We start from the raw sequence: 14,865 nt of genomic DNA on the forward strand, positions 1-14,865 counted from the left end.
CCCTTCCTTCCTCTGGCTAGCCTCCACTCTCTGTACCCATTCTTTCCACCGGACACCCTCCCCCCACTCTCTGCACTCCTTCCATTGCATCTTCCACCACCCCCTTACACCTACCTCCCAACCTCACCCCATCCTGACACCTTCATTCTCCCCCTCCCAACCTTACCCCATCTTAACACCTTCATTCTCCCCCTCCCAACCTTACCCCATCCTGACACCTTCATTCCCCCCCTCCCAACCTCACCCCATCCTGACACCTTCATTCCCCCCCAACCTCACCTCATTCTGACACCTTCATTCCTCCCCTCCCAACCTCCCCCCATCCTGATTCCGGCGGGCAGGCCTAATAATGAGATGCTGATGCATTACAATGAGGTTCCTGATGTCCGATGGCTGAGAACGCGGCCCGCCATCATGAAACTGGTTGCGCCATGTTGTCCGCTCTTGCCACCGAACATGCACGACACCGGCGGGCACAGAAAAACCCCTGCCATTGTCTCTGTGTCAGTCCTCTGCAACAGCAGTTTTGCTCATCCCATTCCTCCACCTTTTCCCTGTAGCCCTGTGAAATCTTTTCTCTTCTGATAATTACTCAATTCTCTTTTGAAAACCGCAATTAAATCTGTCTCCACCACACATCCAGACAGTGCATTCAGATCAAAATCACTTATTGCATAAAGAAGTTTTTCCTCATGTTGCCTCTGGTTCTTTTGTTAATCACCTTAGGGTTCTCGACCTTCTGCCGATGGGAACAGTTTCTCCTTATTTACTCTATCCAGACCCCTCATGATTTTGAACACATCTAACAAATCTCCTCTCAACCTTTTCTTCTCCAAGGAGGAAAGCCCCAGGTATGCCAATCTATCCACATAGCTGAAGTCTCTCATCCTCAGAACCATTCTCATAAATCTTCTCTGCACCTTTTCTAAAACCTTCACATCCTTCCTGTTGAGGCTGAACCAATATTTTATAAAAGTTCATAATTTATTTACTTTTGTGCTGTGTGCTCCTATTTATAAAACCCAGGGTTCAGTATAATTTATTAACTGCTTTCTCAAAGGATTTGTTATTTGTCCTACCACCTTCAGTGATTTATGCACATATACACCCAGGGCCCTCTGTACCTGCATTTCCTTTAGAATTGTACCCTTTATTTTGTGTCACCCCTCCTCGTTCTTCTGACCAAAATGTATCACTTCACACTTCTCTACATTAAATTTCACCTGCCACTTGTCTGCCCTGACAGCCAGCCTGTCTATATCCTCTTGAAGTCTATCACTATCCTCCTTACAGTTTACAATGCTTCCAAGTTTTGCATCATCTTCAAATTTTGAAATTGTGCCCTGTACACCCAAATCAAGAAAAGCAGTGTCCCCTCTATATACCATCCCCCAGTCAGAAGTGAGTAAAGATTTCTGTAATTCAAGTTTTTAAGAGGCTTGAATTAAATGATTAGACTGTTGTATAATGAAATTCTAGCTATGCTAAAGTCTAATGATTCAAAGTACCACATGGTTTGAAATAAAATGCCTATCAGCACTAATATTTTTCACTTAAAAAACAGTTTTACTGACATTTGGGGACTCAAATGATTAATACATAGGAAAACAACATAATTGTAGATTTAGAGATGATATGGCCAACACATTTTCTTAGAGCCCCTGCATGTCAAAATTTAGGCACTACGCCACTGACCACATAGAACTTGGAATATATATACATAGTGCGATTGAGGATGTAGCACTTTGTGAAGGAGGAAATGGTGGTATCAGATGAAAAGAAGACACCTCCAGCCCAGAGGTCATTATTTAGACAAAGAGACTGAGAGTAACGTATCCAAGTTTGCTGACAATACAAAGCTAGGTGGGAATGTAGGCTGTGAGGAGGACACAAAGAGGCTGCAAAATATATAGACAGGTTAATGAGTAACAAGGTGACAGCTGAAGAATAATATGGGGAAGTGTGAGGGCATTCGCTTTGGTAGGAAGAATGGAAAAACAGAATTTTTTTAAAAAGCGGAATACTTTTAATTGTTGATGTACTTGTACAAGGAACACAAAAAGTTAGCATTCAGGTATAGCAAGCAATTAGGAAGGCAAATGGCATGTTCTCCTTTACTGCAAGGAGACTGGAGTACAAGAATAAGAAAGTCTTACGACAGTGGTATGAGACTTTGGTGAGTTCACATCTGGAGTACCTTATGCATGTTAGGTCTCCATATCTAAGGAAGGAGCTACCTGCCTTGGAGGCAGTACGGCAAAGGTTCACTAGATTAGTTCCTGGGTTGAGAGAGCTGTATTATGATGAATGGCTGAGTAAACTGGGTCTATACACTGGAGTTTAGAAGAATGAGAGGTTACCTCATTGAAACAGACAAAATTTTGAAGGAGATTAACAGGGTAGAGAGACCTAGAGGTTTTTTTCTCCTGCCTGGGGAATCTAGAACATGGGGGACACAGCCTTGGGGTAAATGGTCAATCATTTAGGACTGAAATGAAGAGAACTTTTGCACTCAGAGGGTTGTGAATTTTTAGAATTCTCTACCCTAGAGGCTCCATTGTTGAGTATTGAGATAGACAGATTTTTGATCTCTCAGGGAATGAAGGGATATGGGAGCCAGACAGAAAAGTGGAGTTGAGGCAGATGAGCCACGATTGTATTGAATGGCACAACAGGTTCAAGGGGCCATATGGTCTCCTTCTGTTCCTATTTCTTATGTTCATATGACCAGAATGATTTCTTCCTCAATTGCAGTGTTGAGGAATGGTGAGCACATTGGGCTTGTTTCTAAAAAGAGCTTGCTTTCTTAGCAGCATCACCTGTTTGATTCCAAAATACCCTAAAAAGTTTACAATTTCTTTAACCTTTTTACCTTTTTTATTATCAAAGATGTAATAGTTGTCATTTGGCACAATTCCTGTTTCCAACAATTCTTTGAAAATTATGTTCAATATCTCTGCAAATCCCCTCACCAACTGTTATGGAGTACTCTGGGATGTACACCATCTTGGCCTAGTGACTCTTCTATTTTTAGTCCCATTAACATTTTTAACATAATTTGAATATTTATCTCCAACAATGGTTCTTATTCATCCTCTTTAACTACTTCTACACTCTTAATTTCCTCCATAAGCACTAAGGCAAAATACTTAAGCCCCTCTACTATTCCCTCTCTGTCAAGTGTAAAATGTCCCCTTCAAGTATTTATCCAATTCCCTACTGAAAGTTAACATTGAGTCTATTTCCGCCACCCTTTTAGGCATTGAATTCCAGATCATAACTCAATGCATAAAAAAATCTCATGTCCTCTCTGGTTCTTTTGCCAATTACCTTAAATCTCCACCTTCTGGTTAGTGACCCACCTGCCAGTGAAAAGTTTCACTTTGTATACTCTATGTAAAAGAAACCTTCATAATTTTGAACACCTCTATTAAATCTTCCCTTAGCCCTCTCTGCTCTAAGGAGGACAATCTGAAATTTTATAATCTCTCCACATAAGTGAAATCCTTCACCCTGGTCCATTTACATTTCAACAAGATTTTACACTGAATTCTCTCTCAATGAAAATAGCATTAGGGCAAAGTTTTCTTCACTGTGAACATTTTAACTCATTTCAGCTGATTTTAAATCTGGAAGGATTAATGCTTCATACTTACTTCTTAGCACATCCATGCAAACCTGTCGGATGTATTCATCTGAAATGACTCTTCCCTATTAAAACAGTTTGGCATTAGGAATGAGCAAAAGCATACTAAACAAAAAATTATATCAAAATAAAATTAGGTGTACACCTACAGAAATTCCTTCTGGTCCTGGTGGTCCTGGTGCACCTGAAAGTCCGTTGTTTCCTTTAGGCCCTGAGTGCCCAGTTCTACCAGGTAAGCCAGGTTCTCCCTTTTGACCTCTAATGCCTGCAGTGCCTGATTCTCCTGGGTCACCTGGCTAGGAGAAAAAGGCTTTAAATAATAGTGATAGTATTGTAATTTTATAATATTTAAATATTATATGAACAATTCCTTTGCTAGCCTTTTTTGGCTGGCCTACCTCTCCTTTTGATCCTGCTGAGCCTTTTGTCCCCTGTAAAAAATAATTGAATTATCAGTATATTTAATTTAACCAATATACCCAGTCAAAAGAACAGTGACACCTGTCTCATTGGGCAGAATTTTATGGCCCTGTCGCAGCATGGGTGGGACCGTAAAATACGGCAAGCCATTCAAAAGTCCATTGACTCCGGGGGGACTGTAAAATCCTGCTGGTGTAAAATTTTGTCCATTATTTGTGAAATGGTGAAGGTGAAATATTGCAGTATCATTATGCGTACTGTGTCACCCATTAAATAATTTACCATTACAAAAAAATTAACTTATAATTTAGAATTAATATTGTCAATCTAATTTGCAAGCACATTATGGCAAGAGAACTGACATGTGTGGTCTTAATAGGTATAACTTCAACACTGTTAGCTACTTATTACTGTCCCAATTTATCAATAGATTTTTTCAGCTCTGAACAGAGACCAATAACTTTGATAATGTACTCGGAAAGCACTCTTTTCTATATAAGGCCACGAAAAAACACATCCTTGCTACTAGTTTGATTTATGTTGGCAATTAAATTATTTGTGTGAACTGGCTCCTCACCATTTTGTCAACCGTGACTGTGATCACTTCATACAACTGAGAATACCCTTGTTAGGTCAGACTGTTCCTCACTACATAGTTCCTGGTTGGATAGAAAACCCAAATAATTTTTAAATGCAAAAATCTAGTCATTTTCTTTGATATTTTGAAGATATTCTTCAATAGGAAGCTACAAAGGAATATACACAGAGCAAATTGCAGATGGAGTTCAGCGTGAAGAAGTGTGAACTCATTCACTTTGAATACGAGAAAGACAAATTGGAATATTTTCTTGTCTGTCGTGGCCTGCTGCATTGTTCCAGTGAAGCTCATCGCAAACTGGAGGAACAGCACCTCATCTTCCGACTAGGCACTTTACAGCCTTCCGGACTGAATATTGAGTTCAACAATTTTAGATCATGAACTCTCTCCTCCATCCCCACCCCCTTTCTGATCCCCCCTTATTTTCCCCAATAATTTATATAGATTTTTCTTTTCCCACCTATTTCCATTATTTTTAAATGTATTTCATCCGTTGTTTTATCTCTACCTTTTAGCCTTTTTCGATTCCTTCACCCCACCCCCACTAGGGCTATCTGCACCTTGCTTGTCCTGCTTTCTACCCTTAATTAGCACATTCCTTAGATAATATCACCACTTTCAACATCTCTTTGTCCTTTTGTCTATGACATCTTTTGGCTATCTCCACCTATCACTGGCCCTCTATCCAGCTCTACCCTCCCCCCCCCCCCCCACTTAAACCAGCTTATACTTCACCTCTTTTCTATTTTTACTTAGTTCTGTTGAAGAGTCATACGGACTCGAAAAGTTAACTGTGTTCCTCTCCGCAGATGCTGCCAGACTTGCTGAGTTTTTCCAGGTATTTTTATTTTTGTTTTGGAATATTTTCTTAATGGTGAGAGGAGGAGGAGCAAAGGAACTTGAATGCCCATATATGTAAATTATTTAAAACTAGTGTACAGGTACAAGAAATAGTCAAAAAGTGAAATTGAATGTTGGTCTTTTTCTCAAGAGGGATGGAATACAAAAGTGAGGAATTGATGCTTCAATTGTATAGAGCCTTAGTCAGACCTTTACAGCGGTGCATTTAGTTTTGGAAAGATATATTGGAGGAGGCACAGCACAGCTTCACCAGAATAATAAGCTTTAAAGGAATGAAGAATGAAGAGAGGTATTCTTTTGAGTTTAGAAGATGCAGAGGTTGGGGGTGATCTAATCAAAGTGTTTAAATGATAGCGGGATTGAATAGGGTAACTAGAGAATCTATTTTGTCTGGTGGGGACATTAAGAGCAATAGGGCATAATCTTATTTTAGGGGTGAATTCAGCAAGCACGTACACACTGGAAATCTGGAACACTGTTTGCTCACTGAATTTGACTTGAAGTTTTCAAGACTGAAGTTGTTGGATTTTTGGTAAATAAGAGTATAAAGCCAATCGAGGCCTGACCAGTGTGATACACAAGTGGCAGCGCTGAACGCTGCCTGTGCGGGAAAGGGGAGGAGGGCGAGCAAGCCTATCGCAAACTTCGCGCATGTGCGTGAAAGAGTGCTGAATAATATACTGATGAAGAAAAAATTACTAAACAACAGAAAAATTTTATAAAACAGGTCCCCTCATGTGACTCTATCACATGAGCAGGGACATGTTTTTAATTAAAAATTAAAGTTTTTATTTCATTTGTATTTGCTTTTGGAAACCTCATCCTGCCCATGGATGAGGTTTCCAAAAAAATGCAAAAGCCACTTGGCCTTTTTGCCTGCCCGTCAACCATTAGATTCAACAGGCAGTAAAAAATTAAGGACAATTGATAACTTAATGGCCTTAATAGGCCTTTTAATTGTCGGTGGGCGCGCTGCCAGCTCTGACGTGCGCCCACCAACTGAACTATCACATGACTGCGCGCTGATGTCTGCATGCTTAGCCGGCATCATCGTGCATCATTTCACACACTGTCAGGTCAGGCACATGTCCACCCACCGAGCTAAAAATTCTAGCCTGTGACTTTAAAGGTTACCTGGAAGAAGTGTTGCATGATCGCTTAGTTTGTGGACTAAGAAATGAAAGAATTCAGCGTAGATTGTTAGCGGAGCAAGAGTTGAAACTGAAGAAAGCATTTGTGATTGCACAAAGCATAGAAATGGCAAAGAAACAAGCTGGAGATTTGAAAGCGCATTCTAACAATGCCAAAGTTAAAATAGTAAAGTCAGAGTATATTCGCTTCCAAACATGTTACCACTGTAATGGAATAGGGCATAATGTAGAAGCCTGTAAGTGGAAAACTGCTGATTGTCGTGACTATGGAAAAAAAGGACACATACAGCGTGCATGTAGATCAAAGGCTGATCACAGTAAAGCAGTACCGCCATGAAATAGGCACCACGAGGATTTCAGAGACAAATTGCGCCTGAAAATAAACAGGAAGTTTAAAAAGACGCATTACTTGAAAACAAAACATAAAAGTAATGCGAGTCCCGACAAGACAGAAAGTGAAACTAACAGCGACAATGTAGAAGAGCAATTGCATTACATTCAGTCTGATCTGAAACTAGATCAAGAACTAAAGGTTGGCATTGCCTTAAATGGTAAAATGGTTGAAATGGAGGTTGACTATGGAGCATCTGTTTCTATTGCTTCAGAGAAGACATGGGAGAACATTTTCAAGAAATGCCCATTAGAGAAAACCCTCCTCCAGCTTAGTACCTACACTGGTGAGCCTGTGAGTATACTTGGAAAAATGTCCATCCAAGCTAAATATGGAGATCAAATAGCAAGGTTGCCACTTATCATTGTGAAAGTGGATCGTCCATTGCTTATGGGCATGAACTGGCGAAAGGAAATTTGGCTGGACTGGAATAAAATAAATAAAGTGTATTGCAACCCCATGTTGCAGTCCTTGTTAGACAAGCATACTGATGTCTTCAAAGAAGATCTTGGAGTTAGTAAAGAAATTGAAGCCAAACTTGCTGTGAAGGCTTAAGCTTCTCCAAAATTCTTCAAACCATGTTCAATTCCCTACTCAATGCAACAGAAAATCGAGCAGGAACTAGGACTACTCGAAAACTTTCAGATAATTGAAAATGTTGATTATGCAGAGTGGGCAGCTCCAATAGTCCCAGTAGTGAAGGATGACGAGTCTATCAGAATATGTGGTGCTATAAAATCACCATTAATCCTTTCCTGGAAGTGCATCAGTACTTGCTACCGAAAATTGAGGACCTGTTTGCTGTTCTGAATGGAGGTGAATTATTCACAAACCTTGACCTATCACAGGAATTTTTACAGATGCAGCTGAGTGAAGATTCCAAGAAGTATACAACCATCAGCACACACAGAGGTCTATATCAATACAAATGACTACCATTTGGAATCGCATCATCACCAGCCTTATTCCAGCAGGCCGTGGACAAGATACTGCAGTGCCTTCCTGGTGTAATCTGCTTCCAAGACGACATGCTCATCACTGGGAAAAACCTCCAAACTCATTTAGAGAACCGAGGCAGGATCCTGAGTAGACTGGAAAAATAGGGCATCCACAGTAAGAAATCCAAATGCTCATTCCTGAAGCCCTTAGTGGAGTACCTTGGACATGTGATCGATGAATTTGGCCTCTCAACCTCACCCAGAAAGTTGGAGGCAGTGGTGAATGCACCACAGCCCAAAAATGTTAAGGAGCTTTGTTCGTTTTTGGGACTACAGCAAGTTCATTTCCAGTTTGGCTACCAAGACAGAACCACTGAATAATCTGCTGAAGAAGAATGCAAAATGGAATTGGTTACAAGCCTGTCAGGAAAGTTTCAAGGAACTCAAGCAAGATCTCACTTCTGTTAAAGTCCTGGCACACTTCAATGAAAAGTTGCCTGTCAGCCTAACTTGTGATACATCTGTATATGGTGTTGGAGCTGTCATCTCCCACACATTTCTTGATGGCAGTGAAAGGCCCATTGCATATGCCTCATGCACATTGCCCAAGGCAGAATAAAATTATGCCCAAATTGAGAAGGAAGCTCTTGGATTAATCTATGGAGTCAAGAAGTTCCACCAATATTTGTGTGGGCATAAATTCATGTTCATTACAAACCACAGGCCTTTGACCTGGTTGCTTAGCCCGAAGTCACAAACCCCGACACTTGCCGCTACATGCCTACAAAGGTGGGCACTGATCTTATCTGCTTACCAGGTCGAAACTACATTTCGCTCGACTGAGAATCATGGAAATGCAGACGCACTTTCCAGACTTCACTTACACCACAGCTGCACAACACGAAGTGAAGTCACTGCTTTAAATGTGAACCAGATAGCCATGTTATCTGTTAAAGTGGATCAAATTCGACTTGAAACACAGAGGGATGCTGTGCTCTCCAAAGTTTACCTGTACACACAGAAGGGTTGGTGTGTACCTCAAGAAGTGACTACTGAGCTTAAACCTTACTATACGCGTAGATTTGAGCTGACTCTGCAAGACGCTGGTTTGTTATGGGGAATCAGAGTTGTTATTCCTCTAAAATTCCAAACACGAGTGTTAGAAGAACTTCACCTCAGTCACATGGGAGTCATCAAAATGAAAGCATTAGCTCGTCTACATGTATGGTGGCCACACTTGGATAAAGACAACGAAGGCATGGTCAGTGATTGCCTTCCATGCCAAGAAATGAAGTCTTCTCCTGCACTTGCCCCATTACATCCGTGTTCTTGGCTTGACCACTTCATGTGGACTTTGCCAGACCACTTCTCGGACATAAGTTCCTGATTATGGTGGATGCCCGCACAAAGTGGCCTCATGTTATTCCCATGAAGTTGACTACTTCAACAAAGACCATTGATGTTCTCCAGAATGTGTTCACTACTTTTGGATTGCCGGAGCAGATAGTGTCTGACAATGGCACACAGTTCACATCATGTGAATTTCTAACATTCCTGAAAAATAATGGGATCAAGCAGATTCTCATCTTGCCTTACCACCCATCCTCAAATGGTGAAGCAGAGCACTTTGTCCAGACATTCAAAATGGCCATATTGAAGGTGAGGACGCAAACAGGTTGGAGGTTGAAGCTGAGAGCTTTTTGATGATGTATTGTAACACTCCACATTCAACAACAGGCATATCTCCTGCTGAGCTGGTGTTTGGAAGACGACTGTGTACCAGGATGGATTTGCTGTGTATGGATTTGAAAGGAAAGATTGGTTCAAGGCAGCTTGATCAGTAAAAAAAAATCACATGACACAAGTAAACCAGCTCATGAGTTTAATCTGGATCAATCTGTTTGGGTCCGAAATTACCGTGGAACACCAAAGTGGCTCTTGGGAAGAATAATCAAGTGTCAAGAATCACTGACCTATGATGTTGAATCTTCCAATGGAATCTGGAAGAGACACACTGGCTAGATTAGAGAAGCCAAATCTAAGGAACCAAATTTCCAGGGTTGCAGTCACAGTGGAAGATTTTTGGGAAACATCCACTCCAGTTGGTAAAACCTGGCTTGATTCAACTGACAAACCTGTAGCATCTGTAGCTGAAACTGTTGAATCTGAACAAAAACAAGCGGAACAGCAGAATCTTCCATTTATAAGCAAACAAACTGAAATACTTAAGCCAACGCTCCTCTCTAGACCAAAGCGAATCTGCAAACCACCTGACCGATTTGTTCCTGGCTAAAGGGGGAGGAAATGTGATGTTTGTGTTCAACGTTTATGCTTTTTTGTAAAAGGACATTTTAGTTAAAAAGAAGTGTTTTATAAAAAACTGACAGTAGGGTGTGCTAAGTCCCAGATGTATTGCCTTCTGGTATAGAATAAGAAATAAAGGAACATTCTGTTTTTTACACAGGAAGCTGGGGTTCAGAAGCAGATAGGTGTATTTGTGTATGTGTGTGTGCGTGCGTGCGTGTGTGTGTGTGTGCGTGTGTGTATTCTTAATTGTTAAGAAGTGATAAAACACTCCACGAACGGACTCAAGTTTTGAATGGCTTACCATTGTATCTATGTTCCTGACGAGAATTAGGTACTTAAAAATACTCATGTATAGTACATCCACCCACACATCAATGGTTAAATAATTCTTCTGGTATTAAGGTACACTTAATCAGTCCTATAACACTCCAGGATAATAATCCCATGTTGGTACAAGGAGGAAAAAGTCCCACTTTATTATCAATCACCAGTTATTTGATCATGTTTATAGGCACTGTCTGGAATGTGGAGATAACTTTGTGAATTCTTGCATCTGGTAGTAGTGCTTATTGGCAATCCATACTTGCTGTAATCTTCTGGCCATTTCTATTGAAAACTGTGATAAACACACTGGCAGGCTAGCTAAGATCCTCAACAGTGATTTAATTTGTGCCAATAGAATACACAATTTGTATTTATATAGTGCTTTAACATAATAAAAGGTTTCAAGGCACTTCATTGTAGTGTTATAAAGTAAAATTTAACAGCAAACCACATAGGGGATAACCAAAATCTTGGTTGAATTTTTAAGGAACATCTTAAAGGAGGAAAGAGTGGTAGAGATGTGAAGAGGTTTAGGGAGGGAATTCCAGAGCTTAGGGCCTAGATAGCTAAAGGCATGGTCACCAATTGTAGAGGAATTAAAATAGGTGATTTCAAGAGGCTGGAATTGGATGAGAGCAGATATCTCGAAGGGTTATGGTGTTGGAGGATATTACAGAGAAAGGGAGTGGGAGGGAGTGGGAGGTCATGGAGGGATTTGAAAGCAAGGATGAGAATTTAAAAATTGAGGCATTGCTTGACCGGGAGCTAATATAGATTAGCAAGAAGAGGATGATGGATGAACAGAACTTGGTGTGAGTAAGAACTTTAGATGACCTCAAGTTTACAGAGGGTAGGTGTGGGATGCCAGCTAGAAGTAGATTTAAATAGTCAAATCTAGAGCTAACAAAGGCATGGATGAATATTCCAGCAGCAGATGAACTGAAGCAAAGGTGTAAGTGAGTGATATTATGAAGGAAGAAATAGACAGTTTTACAGATGGAGTGGCTATGTAGTCGGAGATCATCTTGGGGCCAAATATGACACCAAGGCTGCAAGAAGGCTGGTTCAGCCTCAGACAGTTGTCAGGGAGAGGGTTGGAATTGGTACCTAGGGAATGGAGTCTGCAGTGGGGACCTCTTCACAATACATAGTTGGAGGAAATTTCTGCTCATCCAGTACTGGATGTCAGACAAACAGACTGACAATTTAGCAACAGTGGAGGAGAGAAGAGAGATCAGGGTCAAAGTCTGGTTTTTGAGGAGAGTGTTGATGATGGCAAATTTAAAGGAGAGAGGGACAGCAGCTGAAGAGAGAGAACTGTTAATAATATCAGTTAAGATGGGGACCAGGAAGCGAAATTGGTAGTCAGCAGTTTAGTGGAAAAAGGGTCGAAGGGCCAGGAGGTGGGTCTCATGAACAAAATGATGTTGCAGAGGGCATGGGGGGAGATAGGAGAGAAACTTGAGAAAAATGTGAGTTCGGGAGGGGAGCTTTAGAGGATGTTTGGTCTGGTGGGCTACTGGAAGGGAAGAAAGCAGCAGTGGCAACTGGTTGGATGATCTCAATCTTAGTCACAAGGAACTCCATGAGCCTCTTGCACTTATTGTTGGAGGTGAGAGTGGAGGACACAGGGAAAAGGGCTTTAACAAGGTGGTTTGCAATATCGATTGTAACCCAGAGATTATCTTTGCATCCCAGGATGATCCTGAAATAGTGAGCAGTTTTCGCAGAAGAGAGCAGGGTCCAATAGTTCTTTACGTGGTACAGCCAAATCCAGTGATCCATGAACTTATTATGGATGATTGCATCCACCCATTGGCTTTGATGGAAACCTGGATGAGAGGTGTGAACACCTTCCCCATAAATAGAGCTTCCCCGCCTGGCTATACTGTCCACCATTTGTCCCACCAAGACAGTGCTGTGGTTCTCATCAACAATCACACCAGTTTTGTCCATCATATCTGTTCAAGTCTACGTTCTTCAGAATTAAGGCGATGGAGATGAGGACCATTCAAAGTAGAGCAGCCTGGGTGAGAGAGTAATAGTATTAATGGGGACTGGGCTTCAAAGATGGAGTTAAGGGTGTGGTTGAGAACAAATCAGTAGCTGCAGAAATGTGGCAAATGGAGTAACATAGATTAGACAGTTGGAATTTTGAAAGTACAAATGTTAAATGAATTGGTGAATAATTTTTTTCCAGGGAGACACAGAAGTAGGTAGGGTTGGGATGTGGAAAGGGAAGTGGGTGGAAAGTGATTAGACATTATCTGTGATTGATATGACAGGAACAGCTTGAACACATGAGATGGCAAGGTCAGTAGGTGTTTCTGTGAGTTGCTTTGTTTACATGGAGGGAGAGATTAAGGGAGAGAAGAGAGCACTGAACTCAGAGGAAAGAGAACAGGATAAGTTGAGTTGAGTTGGAGGTTGAAGCACCAACTGCAGAGGCTGAGGGAGGAAAGCAGTGAAGATATTTGGTGAGAAAATTTTTATTGTACTTGGGTAGGTGGTAGAGAAAGGGGATTTTAAATGAGAGGTGAGAGGGTTAGAACAAGTTGAGATGCTCAAAGTGCCAGAGGAGTAGGGGAGGGGGGCTTCAGGCCAAGATGTGATTTGGTGATAGCAGCCACACCACCATCGCCACTGTCTTGGTAGAGGAATTGTTGGAAGGACAGCTAGGTGGGCAGGATCCACAAGGGGGAAGGTGTCATCATCTCTCAGCTAGGTTTCTGTCAAGGCAGAATGCAATTATCCATATTATCCATTATGTGAATGCAATTATCCATAATAAATGTGTGGATGGCAAGGGTCTTGTTCACAAATGAATGGATATTCTGAAGGGAGATGCAGAGAGGGCAGTGAGAACTGACCCCTGACAGAATCCACAAGGTCAACAGTGGGAGGGTGTTTTGGGACAGCATGGAGATTGGACAGTGCTGGGTGGGAAAGCAGGCATGAGAGTAGGATGGGGCAACTTGGGCTGATGCTTGAAATGAACCACCACCAAGTACCTCGATGAGTCGTTCAGAGGATGCCAGGAGAGGTACAGAGTGAAGCTGTAGGCCTGGGATGGCGGCAAGAAGGCAGGAAGGTTGAGAAGTATTGAAGTAGGTATTTGGGTAAGCAGAGTACCTGAGAGGGGAGAAGTGAAAAGAGGATGACGGTAGATGAGAAGGGCTGGGAAGGAGGGTATGGAGGAGGTTAAACAGAAAAGGAGAAAAAGTGGAAATGGAAGCTATGGGCTTGGTTCCAGTGTGGCAGCGAAAATGCTCACATGAATGGACACAGGGAAAACTCAATTTACCAGGTTACATAGAAGATAAGAGGATATATAAAAACCTGATAGTAAATGGGATGAGACAATAGGAGGGAGTCCAGAGTTTAAGTCAGAAATCCTGTGATGGGATGATGTTGGCGTAGATAGGTGGAGTCAGCATGAAGCATTGACGAACTGTTTGAGTTCAGTGACAGGAATAGTGAGTGAAGTCATGAAGCTATAGAGAGTAGCGTTTTGGAGAACGCATTGATGGAGTCAGTTCTGTGGGAATGAATATCCAGGAGGTGTACAGAATCAGTTGTAAGGCAGAAAGATGATGGTGAAGTTGAAGGTCATCACAAAATCTAGAAGTGGCAGAGATTTATGCTTCAGCCTGGGCGAGTGAGTTTCTAGCCAGGAACAGTATAACCCAATGGCCAGTCACAGGCTCAGCAGGAGATTGATGTTACTAAAGCGGAACAGAAAGGGCTGTAAACTAATCAAGATACCTGACTGGATCTTGTCATCTACACAGAACTTACAAATATTGTAAAATGCTACGAAAATACTTTGTCATTTGCTTGAATTCTGAAAGAATATTTTGTTGTCACCAGGGATTGTTTCTGAAGAAGGCCCATTTCATCTGCATTAGAGTTGCCAACCCTGCAGAATTGTCCTGCAGTCTCCAGGTAATGAAGCTTGATCCACTGGATCATGCTGCATGCAACCCAGGAGAGAATCATAGAGGCACTGAAAAAATTCTGAGGTTTTTCAATTTCTTTGAACACTTTCAATTATTGGTTATAAAAACATTAGAGATGGGGTAAAGGTTGTTTGATGACATTCCCCTTGTATTGAAATATAGAAAAAATTTCTGCTTTTCATCACACTCAAGGAACTGCTAACAAAATTATTGGAATACTCAGCTTTAAACATGCGTTTCATGAAAACGTGATTTTGTTAGTGATGACAT

The 14,865-nt window shown here is 41.4% G+C and overlaps 1 protein-coding gene across 1 annotated transcript in view; it reads right to left on the reverse strand.

Moving 5' to 3' along the window:
* The window catches only part of LOC144680613 (uncharacterized), a 447,610-nt gene that overhangs the window by 42,189 nt on the left and 390,556 nt on the right, over positions 1–14,865 (reverse strand). Inside the window, exons 26-28 of the mRNA XM_078541787.1 lie at positions 4,045–4,077; positions 3,796–3,942; positions 3,657–3,711 (exon numbers count right to left, since the gene is read on the reverse strand). Of these exons, the coding sequence (XP_078397913.1) occupies positions 3,657–3,711; positions 3,796–3,942; positions 4,045–4,077 (235 nt within the window). The remainder of the gene's footprint in view (positions 1–3,656; positions 3,712–3,795; positions 3,943–4,044; positions 4,078–14,865) is intronic.

This window comes from Cetorhinus maximus, chromosome 5 (genome assembly GCF_964194155.1).
Source record: "Cetorhinus maximus chromosome 5, sCetMax3.hap1.1, whole genome shotgun sequence".
Lineage (NCBI taxonomy): Eukaryota > Metazoa > Chordata > Chondrichthyes > Lamniformes > Cetorhinidae > Cetorhinus > Cetorhinus maximus.